Source organism: Pongo abelii, chromosome X (genome assembly GCF_028885655.2).
Source record: "Pongo abelii isolate AG06213 chromosome X, NHGRI_mPonAbe1-v2.0_pri, whole genome shotgun sequence".
NCBI classification, from domain to species: Eukaryota; Metazoa; Chordata; class Mammalia; order Primates; family Hominidae; genus Pongo; species Pongo abelii.
In genome coordinates this window covers 111,021,164-111,040,196 of record NC_072008.2, presented here as the reverse complement: position 1 = coordinate 111,040,196, position 19,033 = coordinate 111,021,164, and the positions used below count along the sequence as shown (strand labels likewise).

General features: G+C 42.5%; 2 protein-coding genes across 4 annotated transcripts in view; one reads left to right on the top strand and one right to left on the bottom strand.

The window, feature by feature from the left end:
- The window catches only part of IL1RAPL2 (interleukin 1 receptor accessory protein like 2), a 1,231,199-nt gene that overhangs the window by 542,569 nt on the left and 669,597 nt on the right, over positions 1 to 19,033 (bottom strand). The gene's annotated exons all lie outside the window — the stretch shown is intronic.
- On the top strand, positions 9,313 to 11,103 carry TEX13A (testis expressed 13A). The gene is made up of 3 exons (XM_002831951.3): positions 9,313 to 9,434; positions 9,600 to 10,066; positions 10,271 to 11,103. Exons 2-3 carry the CDS (start codon positions 9,632 to 9,634, stop codon positions 11,066 to 11,068), a joined length of 1,233 nt encoding a protein of 410 aa, XP_002831997.1. The 5' UTR covers positions 9,313 to 9,434; positions 9,600 to 9,631; the 3' UTR covers positions 11,069 to 11,103.

Sequence of the window (19,033 nt, the reverse complement as noted above, 5' to 3'; positions counted from 1 at the left end):
TAGGCACAAAAAGAAGTGTATCAAGAGAAAGCAGCTAAGGCAGGAAGAAACTTCCAGGTACTCTGAGTACTAGCCACTAGGCAGAGGCTAGAACTTTGGAGGTCAAAGAGTTAGTAAAAGCTCCACTTAAAAAGGTTTACTTCTGGCCGGGCATGGTGGCTCATGCCTGTAATCCCAGCACTTTGGGAGGCTGAGGCGGGTGGATCGAGGTCAGGAGATTGAGACCAGCCTGCCTAACACGGTGAAACCCTGTCTCTACTAAAAATACAAAAAATTAGTCAGGCGTGGTGGCACGCGCCTGTAGTCCCAGCTACTCCAGAGGCTGAAGCAGGAAAATCGCTTGAACCCAGGAGGCAGAGGTTGCAGTGAGCTGAGATCGTGCCACTGCACTCTAGCCTGGGAGACAGAGTGAGACTGTGTCTCAGACAAACAAACAAACAAACAAACAAAAAATTTACTTCTGGGAGCTTCTTAGACAAATGCCTTCTATAACAAAGCCCAGAGGCCTCAAAGCCAGGTTTCCAGGCACAAGAGCCACTCATGTGTTCATTCCCCAACCTCTCCAAAGTATAAACAACGTAGATGGTGTCAGCAGAATTTGTATTGATTTGGGGTGGTGTTAAAGGCAAGGAAGCCACCCTGGAGATGGCTGATGAGTTGAAGGAGGAAGTGTGTCCTTCCTAACCCTTAGCCACAAACGACTTTAAGCCAGGGCCCAGTATGTATACACTCTCATTGTGGTCACTAACATGTGAATAGATGCTGACATGTGAATAGATGCTGACAAACTGCTTTGTTAACTCATGAACAAGTCCTAGTATGAAGTCGTTGAGGATGACCGAGGTCCCTGGAACTTAAAGACAAGGTCTGATGTGAGTCCTGCTATCACCTCAGGTGACCTCGGGGAGGTATAATCAAGGCTGCCTGACAGTCTGAAACTCAGGTTGATTTTTATTAGTTGTGTAATCCAGCCCTGGCACAGTTCATGCTAACAATCTTGCATTATTTAGATTTTATTTTGAAAAATGCCCCAGGCTGGTTCTATTTAAAATATTTCCTGCAACTGGGACCTAAAAATGTTACTTTCATTAGGTACAATTAGAGCTATGTGAGGTTGAGGAGGCAGACTGACAAGTGTGCAAGAATGCAGATGGTATTTTTTCTCTCCCTACTTCACATCCTGAGGAAGACAAGGAACACATTCAGGCTCAGTGTAGGCAAAAGGCCTTTGCAATGATACTGCAGCAACAACTTACAATTACACACGTTAGTAATCTTTCCAAGTACTTCTATATGTATTATCTTACTTAATTCTCCCAATAACCCTGGAAAATGGGCAGGGTAAGTAACGCTTACAGGAGTAAAACATAGACACAGAGAGGACAAAGAACTTTGTTAAGCTGACGTAGCTGGTCAGTAGTTCAGAACCAAGGTTTATTGGCTGCTAGCCCCTGGATACTCTCAGAACTTGATGCTAACATTGCTCAACAGCCAAACTAACTTGTAGTTATCCATACCAACTTGAGGAAGCTGACAGAAAGAAAAGCAGATGTGTAAGATAACATCTAAAGAATAATGTTAATTTGCATAGCACAGAAGAATTAGAAAATGTATAAATAAACCTTGCTTTCTATTCCAAAGGTTTAATGTTAGCTTATTTAGGTCATAATTAGAACTTTTTACCCAGATGTATTTCTAAGGGAAAATATTGATCAATCTTGGGTTCCCTGGAGAGAAAAGCAAAACTCATAATTTAAAATACACATGAAACATCCAAATTCCTTTTCTAACTCGCATTTATAAAACATGCCCATACTATAAAGTTTTGTTTTAGAGTTTGAGCATATGTGAACTTGTCGTATCACCAGGACTAAGCTGGTGAAAATAATCTAAATAAATTAGGGATCTTTCTTGTACCTAAAATCAAAAGCCCTAGATAAAATGCCTCAGGATATAGTTGAAACTTTCCTAACTGATTTATTCAATTGTCTTATCCTCACTTCAAAATACTTTCCTTGTAAATTTCAGAGACCATCTAATGATAAGGAAACTAAAACAAGCTTTACTGTCTGAAATTTTATAACGTGAACTGATTTGCTACATATAACATCAATTAATCAATCTATAGTCATTGAATAAGACCGACGTTAAAACATAAGAACTAGCAACTGATACTGTAGCAAATTCAAGGAAGGAAAACAAATGAATAAACAAACAAGATCTCAAGCCCTTTGATAAGTTCTATTTCTCAAAAATCATTAGAAAAATAAGGTTTTCTAGTAAAGGGGGATAAGGGGGAAAAAAGAATATACATGTATTTATTACAGCTGAACTGTACATTTAAAATGGTAAGGATGGTAAATTACATATGTATATTTTACCTTATTTAAAAAAGTTTAAATTGCAAATATTAAAAAAATAAAAAGAAGAAAGTTTTATTGAAAAATCTTTTAAGCTTGATTGGAAAGGGGACTTTCAGATGTCTGCATAAATAATTACATAAAACTGCAAACTTGCAATGTTAATGCATTAAAAGACCAAGATGGCCAAAGCCCTGAACTGTGTATTAATATTATCATTCTATGAAGACCCGCAACCCTTTAGAATCATTCAAATGACATTTAATGGGCACCTGCTATGTGCCATGCTGTTTATATACATTGAAAAGCAGATGTAAACCTAATATAAGGATAAAAATATCTATGCTACTAAGAAGAAGTTTGGGGATACAGGATCTATTGAATGAACTCATTTTTGTCACTTTTAGTCTTTAAGTAAATCATCTTACTTCTAGGCTTGTACAGTTGTAAAGAGCTCAGGGATTTTTGTTTTATTAAGTTGTTTTTTTTAAAAACAAAACAAAACAAAACAAATAATGCCATCATTCATAGATGATATCTCTAGCCTGTAAATATGTCAATATAATAGGTTTTAAGTTTATGTACATTTTTTTCATAAGGTATAAACCTGGTAATTAAACAAACAAGGATTTGTGGGGGCATAAACATATCATAATTTTTTAACTGTTCTTATCTCCTGCTGACATGAACATTCAGCCTTTGACATGACACTGGTAATCTGCAACCCAGAATTATTTAAGCATAACTTTCTTATAGTTCATGATGCAGTCAGATAAAAGGTTAATCCAAGGACTTGAGTAGCTTACTGCTTGATAATGCAGCTTTTAGAGTTAGACTTGGGTTCAAATCCCAGCTCTATAATGTCTTACCTATGGATCTTTGCATGGGTGAGTAAATCTCAGTTTTTGGTATATGTGGAATGAGAATAATAAAAGCAGCTATCTTTATAGGGTTGTTTTATTATGCAAGTGTTAAGAATGGTAAAGGGGGCTGGGCCCAGTGGCTCACACCTGTATTCCCAGCACTTTGGGTGGCCAAGCGGGTGGATCACTTGTGGACAGGAGTTCGAGACCAGCCTGGCCAACATAACAAAACTCTGTCTCTACTAAAAATACAAAACAAAAAAACAGCTGGCATGGTGGTACGCTCTTGTAATCCCAGCTACTTAGGAGGCTGAGGCACAAGAATCACTTGAACCCAGGAGGCGGAGGTTGCAGTGAGCTGAGATCACACCATTGCACTCCAGCCTGAGCAACAGAGTGAGACTCTGTATCAAAAAAAAAAAGGAAAAGAAAGAATGGCAAAGGGTCTGAGATTTTACCTTACTTATGCACTAAAAATTTAGCCTGCCAGTTTCATGGAAGCTGGTAGAAGACACCAGAATCCTAGGTCAGAAATAATAAACAGTTAATTGGAGCAATGACAGTAGCCAAAGTATCAGTATTTGTGTTGCTTACACAAACTCAATTCCCATAGGATAATACAAAGAGGATCAGGTGATACTTGTAGAAGTATTGGGTTGTATTACAGAAGAACCCCAAGCTTAAGAAACACAAATTTCTTATAATGGGCCATAAGCATGTCTGCCCTTTGTTCCAGAGGCAGATACTAACAGTATTTTCCAAGGCTATAAGCAAACCTGCCTTTTGCTCTAGAGATAGACAGTATTTCTATCTTCTAAGGCTATTCTCTGGCCAGGCACGGTGGCTCACGCCTGTAATCCCAACACTTTGGGAGGCCGAGGCAGGCAGATCACCTGAGGGTCAGGAGTTCAAGACCAGCCTGGCCAACATGGTGAAACCCTGTCTCTACAAAAATTAGCTGAGTATGATGGTGGGTGCCTGTAATCCCAGCTACTTGGTAGGCTGAGATGGGAGAATCGCTTGAAACTGAAAGGCGGAGGTTGCAGTGAGCCGAGATCATGCCATTATACTCCAGCCTGGGTGACAGAGGAGACTCTGTCTCAGAAAAATAAAATAAAAAAAAAAAAATAAAAGTCTGTTCTCTATACATACACCTTTGAAAAGATAATCCAGGGCAAGGGATACTCTGCTCACAGACACGTAAAAAATGCAAGAGCACCATGGAGAATTCTCTCCTAACAATGAGACAGTTCATTTAAAGCTCATAGCACAGTGCCTGGCATATACTAAGTACTCAATAAAAATTAATTTCCTTTAACATCATCACCACTATTATCACACTATCTACCGATTCCCAACCCAACCCATAAAGTGAATCAAAGATGTTTTGTTTTCTTCTTGTTATTGTTTTTTAAAAAAGTAGCTCGTGGACAAGGTTATAGTAAACATTATGTATATTTTAAAAACTACTCACTCAAAATACATTTTTTGTCATCAAAATATTATTCACCTTGAATTCAAAGCAAACTATAATTTATTTGGAGGCTGTGCATTAAAGTTAGAAACCTACTCAAGAAAAAAGTATACAGTACATATATATGTAGCAATCCATTTATATATAACTAAGAATTGTGGATCATTCTAATGGTGAGCTCATGTCACCATTCCTAAGGGAAAGGCAATTGCAATATGCCACCTAAGGGTACAGGCAGCTTGTTCAAAATCTGACTACCAATGATTGAGGATGTGGATAAAGGTAAGGTAATAACGAAGGTAAATTTGAAAGGTTCGCTGACACCACCATTGTCCACATCATAGTATGAGTAATTCCTGCCTTCTTGTTTGGATGAAGACAATTTTAAGAATGGTAATCTGAGACACATCATACTACAACCAGAAAGGTCTTCATAAATCTTTGGAGAACCCCGATGTTTCTATTAAGAACAAGAACATAACTCTCCTCCAGAAATCCTTCCCCAACCAATTTCACTGACTCTAATAACTATTTCTCACTTCCTCACTCTTTCTCTATAAATATCAGATTACACTGATATTTTTGCATCTGTCAATGTTATTTCATAGTATTATCATAGAATTCACAAAGGTTTGGCCTTATTTCCTGGGTCACAATGCAAACTCTTCAAAACACAGAGTTTTCTTTACATATGATTACCTTTCTTCATACAGTATTATATACCAGATTATTTTCCCTGTCTTTGTGTTGAAAATTGTATAACTTAGTTGTCTCACCAAATAAGCTGTCATATCCTATGCTTCCATGATCTATTTTCTGACTCCTGGTGGTAGAATTCTCTACTGTGTCAGAGATCTTGAAAGACTAGTCAGTATTCAAAATTTCTACTTGTTCCTCTAAGTTCATTCTGTGATCCCCTATCATCTGGCACCTGCCTCACCATTCTATTGATTCTCATCACTTGAATCACTAAGGATATCTTATTAGCTAAATCTAATGACCTTTTGTTCACCCTCATCCTATGTAACCTCTGTGCATTATATGAAACTAGTAACACTCTTTTTACCTTCCAAATCTCTCCTTAGGTCTAAAATATCTCCCTTTTTTGATTGTCTACTTCTCTGACTACTCCTATTGCTTGTTCTCCCTTATCCTATCCCTAAAGGTATTTGCTACCCTTTCCAAGACCTTGGGATTCCTTCCTCTGTTTTTTTTGTCCTGCTTATTCTCTCTCCTTCCAACCTTCATCTCCAGCAATTTTATTGAAGCACGAGGTCTTAGCCACAAACTGAGCACTGAAAACACCCAAACTTATAATACATATCTCTAGTTTTGTCCTCTCACCTAACTTCCAGCCCAGTATAGCCATTCAACTATAATTCAATATAACTATCACAAAGGCATTTGTCAATCCAAAACTGCATTTATTATCTCCTCTCTATAGTCTGTTTTTCCTCATATCTATTATGATTTGAGGCATCACTTGTCACAAAACCTAGTTTCTCAAGTCAAATGCCTCAAAATCATTTTCCACTCCAACACCCATATTTATTTCTCATATATTAATACAATTGGTTAACAAGTCATGCTAACTGTATGTCAAAAATCTCTTGTCATCTGACATCTCATCGAGGTCCTGCCACAGTTCAAGCCCTAATCATGTTTTGTCTGCACTGTTGAAGGAATCTCCTAACAGGTTTCTCTGTCTTCACTTTCTCCCTCCTCCAGGCTGCTAAAAGAAACAATTTACTTTTAATTTCCTAAAAGTGTTTATAAGTGGAAGTGGGAGAATGGCAGTATAAAGAGACAACTAATCACAAACTGAAGTTCATGTTTAAAGTATTATAGAGGGAATAAAAGAGATAAGGTAAAAGATGTTCTGAACTTAGTAGACAAGAACACAAAGGAGTAAGGGGGACAACTATAAAGTCACCAATGGTAGCACACAGTTGTAGAAAGGAGGAGATCCATGAAGGCAGGCCACGGTTCTGTCCTCAGCCCTCTACTCTTCTTGCTCCATATTCTGTCCCTGAGTTATTTCAACCGCTGCTATAAATACAGCTTTCACCTCTCAATACTACATCTTCAGCTCTGATGTCTCTCCTAAGTTCTAGACTCATATATCAAACTGCCTACTGAGTATCTCCACCAGAATGCCCAACAGGTATTTTTTTTTTTTTTTTTGAGACTGAGTCTCGCTCTGTTGCCCAGGCTGGAGTGCAGTGGCATGATCTCGGCTCACTGCAACCTCTGCCTCACAGGTACAAGCGATTCTTGTGCCTCAGCCTCCCAAGTAGCTGGGACTACAGGCGTGCGCCATTACCCCCAGCTAAGTTTTGTATTTTTAGTAGACACAGGATTTTGCCATGTTTGCTAGGCTGGTCTCCACCTCCTGACCTCAGGTGATCCATCCACCTCAGCCTCCCAAAGTGCTAGGATTACAGGTGTGAGCCACCGCACATGGCCCCAACAGGTATTTTAATGTTAATATGTCTAAAGGTGAACTCATCCCAAAAAATTCTTCTTCATTCTCCATCTAAGTCAATAACAGGGCTATCTACTTAGTCCCCTATACCAGAAACCTGGGCATTATCCTCAGCATTCCCTCATCCTTGTCCCTGACATCCCTATGCATTCTATCTACCAAATGGCTCTCTACACTCTTCTCTCCATCCCTATTTCCACTGCTTTAGTTTACTTCTTGAATTGCTTTAGCATCTCCCTAATGGGTCTTCCTGACTCCAGTCTCTCCCCCTTTCCTCACCATTCTCTTTTCTACATTATCTTCTGGATGCTTTTTCTATAGAAGTCACTCTAGAATAAGCCAAACCATGAACCCTTTCCACTGATGGCTGATAAATAAAATATACAAGCTGAGAAGGAAAGAAATCACAAGACAGCATCTAAAAGCAGCATTTAAATGGTGGGACTTCATGCCTCTGGGGTTTAACTACCTTCTTAGGTAATATTTTAATGCTTGATTTACTGTCTTTTTCCTCTCTAATTATCTGACATAGGACCCTTAGAGAAGAAATATTGTCTTTTTAAATGTAGTTCATAGAATAGAACATAATGCCCATATAATAAAAAATGAATGCTCTGATTTTTCAGAAGGGAAAGTAACTTAGAACCCCAAAATCAGTGTATCCCTGTATGGCTTAGTCCCTTAGGTACATAAATGATGGTGGATAACAGAGTGGAGAGAGTTAAATTAGAATGGTATCCTGGGGTGAGATTCCAATGTCAGGACAAGGAGTGTGTCACAAGGATCCAGCAAATGATTTTAAGCTTAAGAGAAACATGATCATAGGAAAGGTTAGGAAGTGATTAGGGATTATGAAGAAATTAAAGACAGCAAGATTATTTGAGAAGCAACATGGACATTCCCTAAGTGGGCATGGATGTCTTAGAAGTTTCTGAGGTCACAGCAACAAGATTTTGTCTCTTAGTTGACTTGTTTTTAAGGATCGGTATGAAGGGTAGGTAACTTAAAAATTTGATTTTGAGGTTTCTGTATTGGGCAACATAGGAATTTAGGAGGGGAATCATCTCCTGCATATATTAAAATAAGCAAGAGGTCATTAGTTTGAAGCTGTTTCCAAACTTTGAGTTCCTATCTAACAAACCGCAAACTAACTTAGCATGTAAACAGACTGAAACTTAACATAAGCTGTATAAAAGACAGCCTAATTTCAGCCAAACACAACTAGCCAGGCTCCAGCTAATTACAGACAGTCAAGTGATGAGACCACGTCCAAATAAGGCAAATGCCTTGCTGTAGCCAATCAGGTGATTTTTCTCTTTTGTGTCCAAACTCAGCCTATAAAAATTCACTTCTCATGTTGCTGGGAATAGCTCTCTGAAACTCTTCTGGTTCTGAGTACTGACAAATTCATGACTCGTTTTTTGTTTTTTTGTTGTTGTTGTTGTTGTTTGTGTGTAAACAAACTGTTAGCTTTGCCTAACGTTTTTAACAGGGAAAAGGGGGAGTCATATCATGAACATTCTGATTCTGTGTGTCTGTAGGACATGTATGAAATGTGAATCTAGATTGGGAGTTTGACATCTACAGGCCAAATCATGCCAACTGCCTGGTTTTATAAATGAACTTTTATTAGAACATGGCCATGGTCATTTCTTCAGGTATTATTTATGGCTGCTTTTGTGCTACAAGTAGTTGGGATAATCTGTTGCCCACAAAGGCTCAAATGCCTGCTATACTGCCCGTTTCAGAAAAAGGTCACTAACCTGTATACTAGGATTTAGGAGTCTGGAAAAGGAGCTGCAGAATTTTCATGGGTTGGGGGTCTTTTTCATGTTCTAGAACATACCCATTATTCCCCCTTCAACCTCTAGGAGGGTCCCTACTAGCCGTTGGCGTGGGACAAACCATTGTCAAGAGGGAGGGATAAATGGGACTTTTTTGACTTGATTATAAGGGCTTAATTTTCTTGGTTCTAAGTCTTCTCTGACCAATCCTGTTTCTTCCGACCTTTATGGGCTCCCAACCATGTGGCATGTTCCCTTACATCCCAGTGGAGTGGGAGGGGCCTTCCTCACTCACTCCCTTCCACCCCTGGTGTCTCTGGAAATTGGAACAGTCCCAGAGTAAAAGCCGACGTTGGCCCTGAGTCTTCCTTTCCCCTGAACCTTAAGAGGGAGAGAGATCCTCCTCTCTCTTCGGGCGTGTTAAGACAGCGGGGTTGGCCTGTACTTCCTCTGGCCCTGGCTGAAGAGGTGAGGCCTGGTGGGAGGTGTCCTAGGGTAGGACAAGCCGGTCAGGGGGTCATTATGAGGGTCTTGTCAGAGCGGGGAGGGCGGGGACAAGAGGGCGGGAGAAGACGGATGAGGAGAGGAGCTAAGGGGGAGGAAAGGAACCTATTGGCTGCTCCATCCACACAGGGCTAGTGAAACCGTTAAACCCCGAGGCGATCATGGCCTTGAGACCTGATGACCCCAGTAATGGGTTCCGGCATAGCAACGTGGTGGCCTTCATCAACGAGAAAATGGCCAGGCACACGAAAGGCCCCGAGTTCTATCTTGAGAATATATCCTTATCCTGGGAGGAGGTGGAAGACAAGCTGAGGGCCATACTGGAGGACAGCGAGGTGCCCAGTGAGGTCAAAGAGGCCTGCACCTGGGGCAGCCTGGCCTTGGGCGTGCGCTTTGCCCGCAGGCAGGCACAGCTACAAAGGCACAGGGTGCAGTGGCTGCACGGCTTCGCCAAACTGCACAAATCAGCCGCACAGGCCTTGGCGTCAGACCTGAAGGAGCTCAGGGAGCAGCAGGAGACGGAACGCAAGGAGGCGGCCTCCCGGCTAAGAATGGCCCAGACCAGCCTCGTGGAGGTGCAGAAAGAGCGAGACAAGGTAAGTTGGAAGCCGCTCCATGCAGTAAGATCCCTCAATTGGGCCCTGACCAGTACCACTGCCCCACCCCATTCCCACCCCTCTCCACCCTGCTCCATGGCTTCGCCCTGCCCCGCCCTTCCCACCTGGTAGCTCCGTCCTACCCTGCTTAGTGCTCCCGCCTTGCCCCCAGAACACACCTCAGCCCTGCTCACTTCTCTCCAGGAGCTGGTGTCTCCCCATGAGTGGGAGCAGGGGGCAGGGTGGCCAGACCTGGCCACTGCCGGAAGGGTTTGCACAGAAGGAGCAGGTGAGGAGGAAGAAGAGGCGGCGGTGGCTGCTGCTGGTGCTGCTGGAGGAAAAGGAGCAGAAGAAGAGCAGAGGGATGTGGAGGTTGTGGCTGCCCCTGTGGAGGCCATGGCTCCCCCTGTGGAGGCTGGGGCTGCCCCCATGGAGACCCAGTCCCCCCACGTGGAGGCCGGGGCTGCCTCCATGGAGACCACAGAGGGGCTGGAGAGAATCCTCCTGCAGCTCCTTGGAGATGCTGATCAGGAAAATTACACCTATTGGGGGCAGAAGGAGGGAGATCTCAGGTCGGTCGAAACAGCCTCATCTTATTTCTCTGGAACCACGAACCCCTGGTCCAGAGCCTCACCAGAACCTCTTCCTGTCCAGCTCCCTGCCTCATTCACATACTCATACTCAAGCCCTTTTTCCTCCTTCTCAGGCGTACCCACTATATCCCCTCCACAAGCAACAGTCACAGCACCAGTTCCGCCCCAGCTGCCTTCCGACTGGGGGGCCTTTGATACTAGCCTGTGGTCTGATGGGGGGCCCCACAGAATAGACCCTCAGGAATACCCAAGAGACAGGAGATACTCTGAACCTCATCAGCAAAGAAGACCTCCAGTATATCGCAGGCCAGGGGACTGGGACTGCCCTTGGTGTAACGCTGTGAATTTTTCACGGAGGGATACTTGCTTCGACTGTGGGAGGGGAATCTGGCTGCAAAAACCTCACTGAGTGCAGAAATGCAAAATAGAACCGAAGCATGCATATCTCGATGGCGAATTAATTTTCAGAGGGCGGGCTTGTGGTGGCGGGGGCCGGGGTGGTAGGGGAAGAAGGCTGGGAAGAGTGGGGGAAGGAGGTGAGACAATGGTACCTTTACGAATAACTTCAGCGATAGGGGTGGTGACTGGAGGAGGGGGAAGAAAGTAGGGGTTGTGAAAGAGGCGTAGAAGTGGAGTGGTGGCCAGGGGAGGTATAGATTGGGGTGGGGAGAGAGAGACACAGAGAGACAGACATGTTGTGGTGACCCCCTTTGTATTCCAGAGCACTAGCACTCAATACCCCAGAAATGCTGCAGCTTTTATTTGTGTATGTCTCGCTCTCTCTCTCTCTCCCTGCCCTAGTGTCTGGTAAAAAAGGCAACCATGTATATAACACCCCACCCTCTACTCGCATCTAGGCCTTAGATGATTGGAGCAGGAGTGGATATTTGACCCATCCAGAGCCAAATGGATTTTCATGCTAGACACTCTGAACAGAGAGGCCGATTCTATGATGTTGAGCAATGAAGCAGTAGGCCACTTGGAGTTGGTGCCAGGACCAAAGCCATGGATGCTGAGACCACTGCTGATGCTTGGCCCTGGCTGTGGGGGAATAGAACTGGGTGCTTTCCAGAGGCAAGTGTCTTTGGGAGTCACTGGTACGTGGTTCCAGGGAGCAGACAGGCACAGAGGAATCATCCTGTGACTCCAGAGAGATGGAGAGAGCAGCAGCACAACCACTTTTCACTTCCTACAGTTGTGCTACGTGAAAATCCCCTTTACACAGAACCTCTTTTCTTTAGCTAACTTGAGTGGGTGGACAGATTTTTTTTTTAACTTTAAGTTCTGGGATACATGTGCAGAACGTGTAGGTTTGTTACATAGGTATACATGTGCCATGGTGGCTTGCCGTACCTATCAACCCATCATCTAGGTTTTAAGCTCTGCATGTGTTAGGTATTTGTCCTAATGCTCTCCCTCTCCTCACACCCCATCCCCTGACAGGCCCCAGTGTGTGATGTCCTCCTCCCTGTGTCTATGTGTTCTCATTTTTCACCTCACACTTATGAGTGAGAATATGCAGTGTTTGGTTTTCCGTTCCTGTGTTTGCTGAGAATGAGGGCTTCCAGCTTCATCCATGTCCCTGCAAAGAACATGAACTCATTCTTTTTATGGCTGCATAGTATTCTATGGTGTATATGTGCCACATTTTCTTAATCCAGTCTATCATTGTTGGACATTTGGGTTGGTTCCAAGTCTTTGCTATTGTGAATAGTGCCGCAATAAACATACGTGTGCATGTGTCTTTATAGCAGCATGTTTTATAATCCTTTGGGTATACACCCAGTAATGGGATGGCTGGGTCAAATAGTATTTCTAGTTCTACATCCCTGACGCATCGCCACACTGACTTCCACAATGGTTGAACTAGTTTACAGTCCCACCAACAGTGTAAAAGTGTTCCTGTTTCTCCACATCCTCTCCAGCACCTGTTGTTTCCTGACTTTTTAATGATTGCCATTCTAACTGGTGTGAGGTGGTATCTCATTGTGGTTTTGATTTGCATTTCTCTGATGGCCAGTGATGATGAGCATTTTTTCATGTGTCGGCTGCATAAATGTCTTCTTTTGAGAAGTGTCTGTTCATATCCTTCACCCACTTTTTGATGGGGTTGTTTTTTTCTTGTAAATTTGTTTGAGTTCATTGTAGATTCTGGATATTAGCCCTTTGTCAGATGAGTAGATTGCAAAAATTTTCGCCCATTCTGTAGGTTGCCTGTTCACTCTGATGGTAGTTTCTTTTGCTGTGCAGAAGCTCTTTAGTTTAATTAGATCCCATTTGTCAATTTTGGCTGTTGTTGCCATTGCTTTTGGTGTTTTAGACATGAAGTCCTTGCCCATGCCTATGTCCTGAATGGTATTGCCTAGGTTTTCTTCTAGGGTTTTTATGGTTTTAGGTCTAACATTTACGTCTTTAATCCATCTTGAATTAATTTTTGTATAAAGTGTAAGGAAGGGATCCAGTTTCAGTTTTCTGCATATGGCTACCCAGTTTTCCCAGCACCATTTATTAAATAGGGAATTCTTTCTCCATTGCTTGTTTTTGTGAGGTTTGTTGAAGATCAGATGGATGTAGATGTGTGGTGTTATTTCTGAGGTCTCTGTTCCATTCCATTGGTCTATATATCTGTTTTGGTACCAGTACCATGCTGTTTTTGTTACTGTAGCCTTGTAATATAGTTTGAAGTCAGGTAGTGTGATGCCTCCAGCTTTGTTCTTTTTGCTTAGGACTGTCTTGGCTATGCGGGCTCTTTTTTGGTTCCATATGAAATTTAAAGTAGTTTTTTTTTCTAATTCAGTGAAGAAAGTAACTGGTAGCTTGATGGGAATAGCACAGAATCTATAAATTACTTTGGGCAGTATAGCCACTTTCGTGATATTGATTCTTCCTATCCATGAGCATGGAATGTTTTTCCATTTGTGTCCTCTCTTATTTTCTTGAGCAGTGGTTTGTAGATCTCCTTGAAGACGCCCCTTGTAAGTTGTATTCCTAGGTATTTTATTCTCTTTGTAGTAATTGTGAATGGGAGTTCACTCATGATTTGGCTCTCTGCTTGACTATTGTTGGTGTACAGGAATGCCTGTGATTTTTGCACATTGCTTTTGTATCCTGAGACTTTGCTGAAGTTGCTTATCAGCTTAAGGGGTTTTTGGGCTGAGACGATGGGGTTTTCTAAACGTACAATCATGTCGTCTGCAAACAGAGACAATTGGACTTCCTCTCTTCCTATTAGAATGTGCTTCATTTCTTTCTCTTGCTTGATTGCCCTGGCCAGAACTTCCAACACTGTGTTGAATAGGAGTGGTGAGAGGGCATCCTTGTCTAATGTGAGTTTTCAAAGGGAATGCTTCCACCTTTTGCCCATTCAGTATGATATTGGTTATGGGTTTGTCATAAATAGCTCTTATTATTTTGAGATATGTTCCATCACCACCTAGTTTATTCAGAGTTTTTATCATGAAGGGGTGTTGAATTTTATCGAAAGCCTTTTCTGTGTATATTAAGATAATTAGGTGGTTTTTGTCGTTGGTTCTGTTTATGTGATGGATTACATTTATTGATTTGCATATGTTGAACCAGGCTTGCATCCCAGGGATAAAGCTGACTTGATCGTGGTGGATAAGCTTTTTGATGTGCTGCTGGATTTTGTTTGCCAGTATTTTCTTGAGGATTTTCACATCGATGTTCTTCAGGGATATTGGCCTGAAATTTTCTCTTTTTGTTGTGTCTCTGCCAAGTTTTGGTTTCAGGATGATGCTGCCCCCATAAAATGAGTTAGAGAGGATTCCCTCTTTTTCCATTCATTGGAATAGTTGCAGAAGAAATGGTACCAGCTCCTCTTTGTACCTCTGGTAGAATTCGGCTGTGAATCCGTCTGGTCCTCGGCTTTTTTTGGTTGGTAGACTATTAATTACTGCCTCAATTTCAGAACTTGTTATTGGTCTATTCAGGGATTCAACTTCTTCTTGGTTTAGTCTTGGGAGGGTGTATGTGTCCAGAAATTTATCCATTTCTTCTAGATTTTCCAGTTTATTTGCGTAGAGGTGTTTATAGTATTCTCTGTTGGTAGTTTGCATTTCTGTGGTTTCAGTGGTAATATCCCCTGTATCATTTTTTATTGCGACTACTTGATTATTTTCTTTTCTTCTTCATTAGTCCAGCTAGTGGTCCATCTGTTTTGTTAATCTTTTCAAAAAACCAGCTCCTGGATTCATTGATTTTTTGAAGGGTTTTTTCTGTCTCTATCTCCTTCAGTTCTGCTCTGATCTTAGTTATTTCTTGTCTTCTGCTAGCTTTTGAATTTGTTTGCTCTTGCTTCTCTAGTTCTTTTAATTGTGATGTTAGTGTGTTGATTTCAGATCTTTCCAACTTTCTGTTGTGAACATTTAGTGCTATACATTTCCCTCTTAACACTGCTTCAGCTGTGTCCCAGAGATTCTGGTACATTGTCTCTTTGTTCTCATTGGTTTCAAAGAACTTCTTCATTTCTGCCTTAATTTTGTTATTTACCCAGTAGTCATTCAGGAGAAGGTTGTTCAATTTCTATGTAGTTGTGCAGTTTTGAGTGAGTTTCTTAACCCTGAGTTCTAATTTGATTGCACTGTGGTCCGAGAGACTGTTATGATTTCCATTCTTTTGCATTTGCTAGGGAGTGTTGTACTACCAATTATGTGGTCAATTTTAGAATATGTGCTATATGGCACTGAGAAGAATGTATATTCTGTTGATTTGGGGTGGACAGTTCTGTAGATGTCTATTAGGTCCATTTGGTTCAGAACTGAGTTCAGTTCCTGAATATCTTTGTTAATTTTCTGTCTCATTGATCTGTCTAATATTGACAGTGGGGTGTTAATGTCTCCCACTATTACTGTGTGGAAGTCTAAGTCTCTTTGCAGGTCTTTAAGAACTTGTTTCATGAATCTGTGTGCTCCTGTATTGGGTGCATATATATTTAGGATAGTTAGCTCTTCTTGTTGCATTGATCCCTTTACCATTATATAATGCCCTTGTCTTTTTTTTTTTTAATCTTTGTTGGTTTAAAGTCTGTTTTATCAGAGACTAGGATTGCAACCCTTGCTTCTTTTTGCTTTCCATTTGCTTGGTAAATATTCCTCCATCCCTTTATTTTGAGCCTATGTGTGTCTTTGCACATGAGATGGGCCTCCTATTACAGCATACTGATGGGATTTGACTTTTTATCTAGTTTGCCAGTCTATGTCTTTTAATTGGGGGCATTTAGCCCATTTACACTTAAGTTTAGTATTGTTATGTGTGAATTTGATCCTGTCATGATGCTGGCTGGTTATTTTGCACATTAGTTGATGCAGTTTATTCAGGGAGGTCTTTATATTTTGGTGTGTTTTTGCAGTGGCTGGTACCGGTTTTTCCTTTCCATATTTAGTACTTCCTTCAGGATCTCTTGTAAGCCAGGGCCTGGTGGTGACAAAATCCCTCAGCATTTGCTTGTCTATAAAGGATTTTATTTCTCCTTTGCTTTTGAATCTTAGCTTGGCTGGATATGAAATTCTGGGTTGAAAATTCTTTTCTTTAAGAATGTTGAATATTGGCCCCCACTCTCTTCTGGCTTGTAGGGTTTCTGCAGAGAGATCTGCTGTTAGTCTGATGGGCTTCCCTTTGTAGGTAACCTGACCTTTCTCTCTGGCTGCCCTTAATATTTTTTCCGTTTCAACCTTGGAGAATCTGACAATTATGTGTCTTGTGGTTGCTCTTCTTGAAGAGTATCTTAGTGGTGTTCTCTATATTTCCTGAACTTGAATGTTGGCCTGTCTTGCTAGGTTGGGGAATTTCTCCTGGATAATGTCCTGAAGTGTGTTTTCCAACTTGGTTCCATTCTCCCCGTCACTTTCAGGTACACCAATCAATCATAGGTTTGGTCTTTTCACACAGTCCCATATTTGTTGAAGGCTTTGTTCATTCCTTTTTATTCTTTTTTCTCTAATCTTGTCTTCATGCCTTATTTCAGTAAGTTGATGTTCAATCTCTCATATCCTTTCTTCTGCTTGATCAGTTTGGCTATTGATAACTTGTGTATGCTTCACAAAGTTCTTGTGCTGTGTTTTTCAGCTCCATCAGGTCATTTATGTTCCTCTCTAAACTGGTTATTCTAGTTAGCAGTTTCTGTAACCTTTTATCAGGTTCTTAGCTTATTTGCATTGGGTTAGAACATGCTCCTTTTGCTCAGAGGAGTTTGTTATTACCCACCTTCTGAAGCCTACTTCTGTCAATTTGTCAATCTCATTCTCCATCCAGTTTTGTGCCCTTGCTGGAGAGGAGTTGCAATCACTTGGAGAAGAGGCATTCTGGCTTTTGGAATTTTCAGCATTTTTGTGCTGATTTTTCCTCATCTCTGTGGATTTATCCACGTTTAATCTTTGAGGTTGATAACTTTTGGATGGGGTGTTTGTGTGGGGCTCCTTGATACTGATGTTGATTTTGTTGGTTTCTGTTTGTTAGTTTTTCTTCTAATAGTCAGGTCCCTTTTCTGCAGGTCTGCTGCAGTTTGCTGGAGGTCCACTCCAGACCCTTTTCACCTGGGTATCACCAGTGGAGGCTGCAGGACAGCAAAAATTGCTGCCTGCTTCTTCCTCTGGAGGCTTCATCCCAGAAGGGTACCAACCTGATGCCAGCTGGAGCTCTCCTGTATGAGGTGTCTGTCAACCCTTGTTAGGAGGTTTCTCCCAGTCAGAAGGCATGGGAGTCCGGGACCCACTTGAAGAGGCAGTCTGTCCCTTAGCAGAGCTAGTGTGCTGTGCTGGGAGAGTCCCTCTTGTCAGGATCAGCTGCTCTCTTCAGAGCCGGCAGGCAGGAACAATTAAGTCCACTGAAGCTGCACTCACAGCCGCTCTTTCCCTGAGGTGCTCTGTCCCAGGGAGATGGGGGTTTTGTCTGTAAGTCCCTGACAGGGGCTTTTACTTTTCCCTCAGAGATGCCCTGCCTAGTGAGGAGGAATCTAGAGAAGCAGCCTGGCCACAGCCGCTTTGCCACACTGTGGTGAATTCGCCCAGTCCATACCTCCCAGCCTCCTTAGCACTGTCAGGGGAAAACTGCCTACTAAAGCCTCAGTAATGGCGAACACCCCTCCCCCAACCAAGCTTGACCATCCCAGGTTGACTTCAGACTGCTGTGCTGGCAGCGAGAATTTCAAGCCAGTGGTTCTTAGCTTGCTGGGCTCCTTGAGAGTGGGACCTGCTGAGCGAGACCACTTGGCTCCCTGGCTTCAGCCCCCTTTCCAGGGGAGTGAGCGGTTCTGTCTTGCTTGGGTTCCAGGTGCCACTGGGGTTTGAAAAAATACTCCTGCAGCTAGCTCAGTGTCTGCCCAAACAGCTGCCCAGTTTTGTGCTTGAAACCCAGGGCCCTGGTGGTGTAGGCACACAAGGGAAATCTCCTGATCTGCAGATTACAAAAACCGTGGGAAATGCGTAATAACCCAGCTGGGTAGCACTGTCCCTCACAGCTTCCCTTGGCTTGGGGAGTGAGATCCCTGGCCTCTTGCACTTCCTGGGTGAAGTGACGCCTCACCCTGCCTCTGCTCGCCCTCCATGGGTTGGACCCACTGCCTAACCAGTCCCATTGAGATGAAGTGGGTACCTCAGTTAGAAATGCAGAAATGCAGAAATCACCTGCCTTCTTCATTGTTCTCTCTGGGAGCTGTGGACCAGAGCTGTTCCTATTTGGTCATCTTGGCGCCTCCCCATCAGATTATTTTTATGTCAGAAATTGGTACCAGGAGAGCAGTTGCAAATAAGAGACCATCAAATAATATGTTCGAACCAGCTGGGGAGTTGCATCAGGGTATGCTGAGTAGTGGAGATTCCTGCATTCCAGGAGTCTCTGGGAATGAACTGGATAGAAAGTTCATTCATGTTCTGAGTGAGTTATATCATGACAAACAATCAAAACAGGCCTGGGGTTAACCCCAGGTTTATGGTTGACTCAAATCGACATGGCAGTGCTTTGCTACTCCTGAGGGAATCCTTCAGGGCTACATACAGAGGATGCCAGCACCAGCTCCAGGCGAGGACTACTATGACTCTACAGCCCTTATAACAGGAGAATCCTCCTCAATCCCAAGTGAGCAGAACCAGGGACAGTCAGATTTGAACAGAGAACTGCCACTGCCAAGGAGGTGAGTCAGCAACTGATAGTGCTCAGAGGGTTTCCTGGTTTAGACCATGGGCAAAAGCACGGTGCCATCATCCTGAGGGAATTTCTCTTCCAACCCACCACCATGATAAATGCAGGAGGAAAATCTAGCTACAAAGCTCTTAGTGAATTTAGAAATGTGAAACAGAACAGAAACATATCCCAGTGGGAAATCAACTTTCAGAGGGAGGGGTGAGGTGGGGAAGGATAG

Coding starts and splice junctions, on each gene's coding strand:
- TEX13A (XM_002831951.3), top strand. CDS start 9,632: ATGGCCTTGAGACCTGATGACCCCAGTAATGGGTTCCGGCATAGCAAC. Junction 10,067..10,270: donor TGCAGAAAGAGCGAGACAAG/GTAAGTTGGAAG, acceptor ACTTCTCTCCAG/GAGCTGGTGTCTCCCCATGA.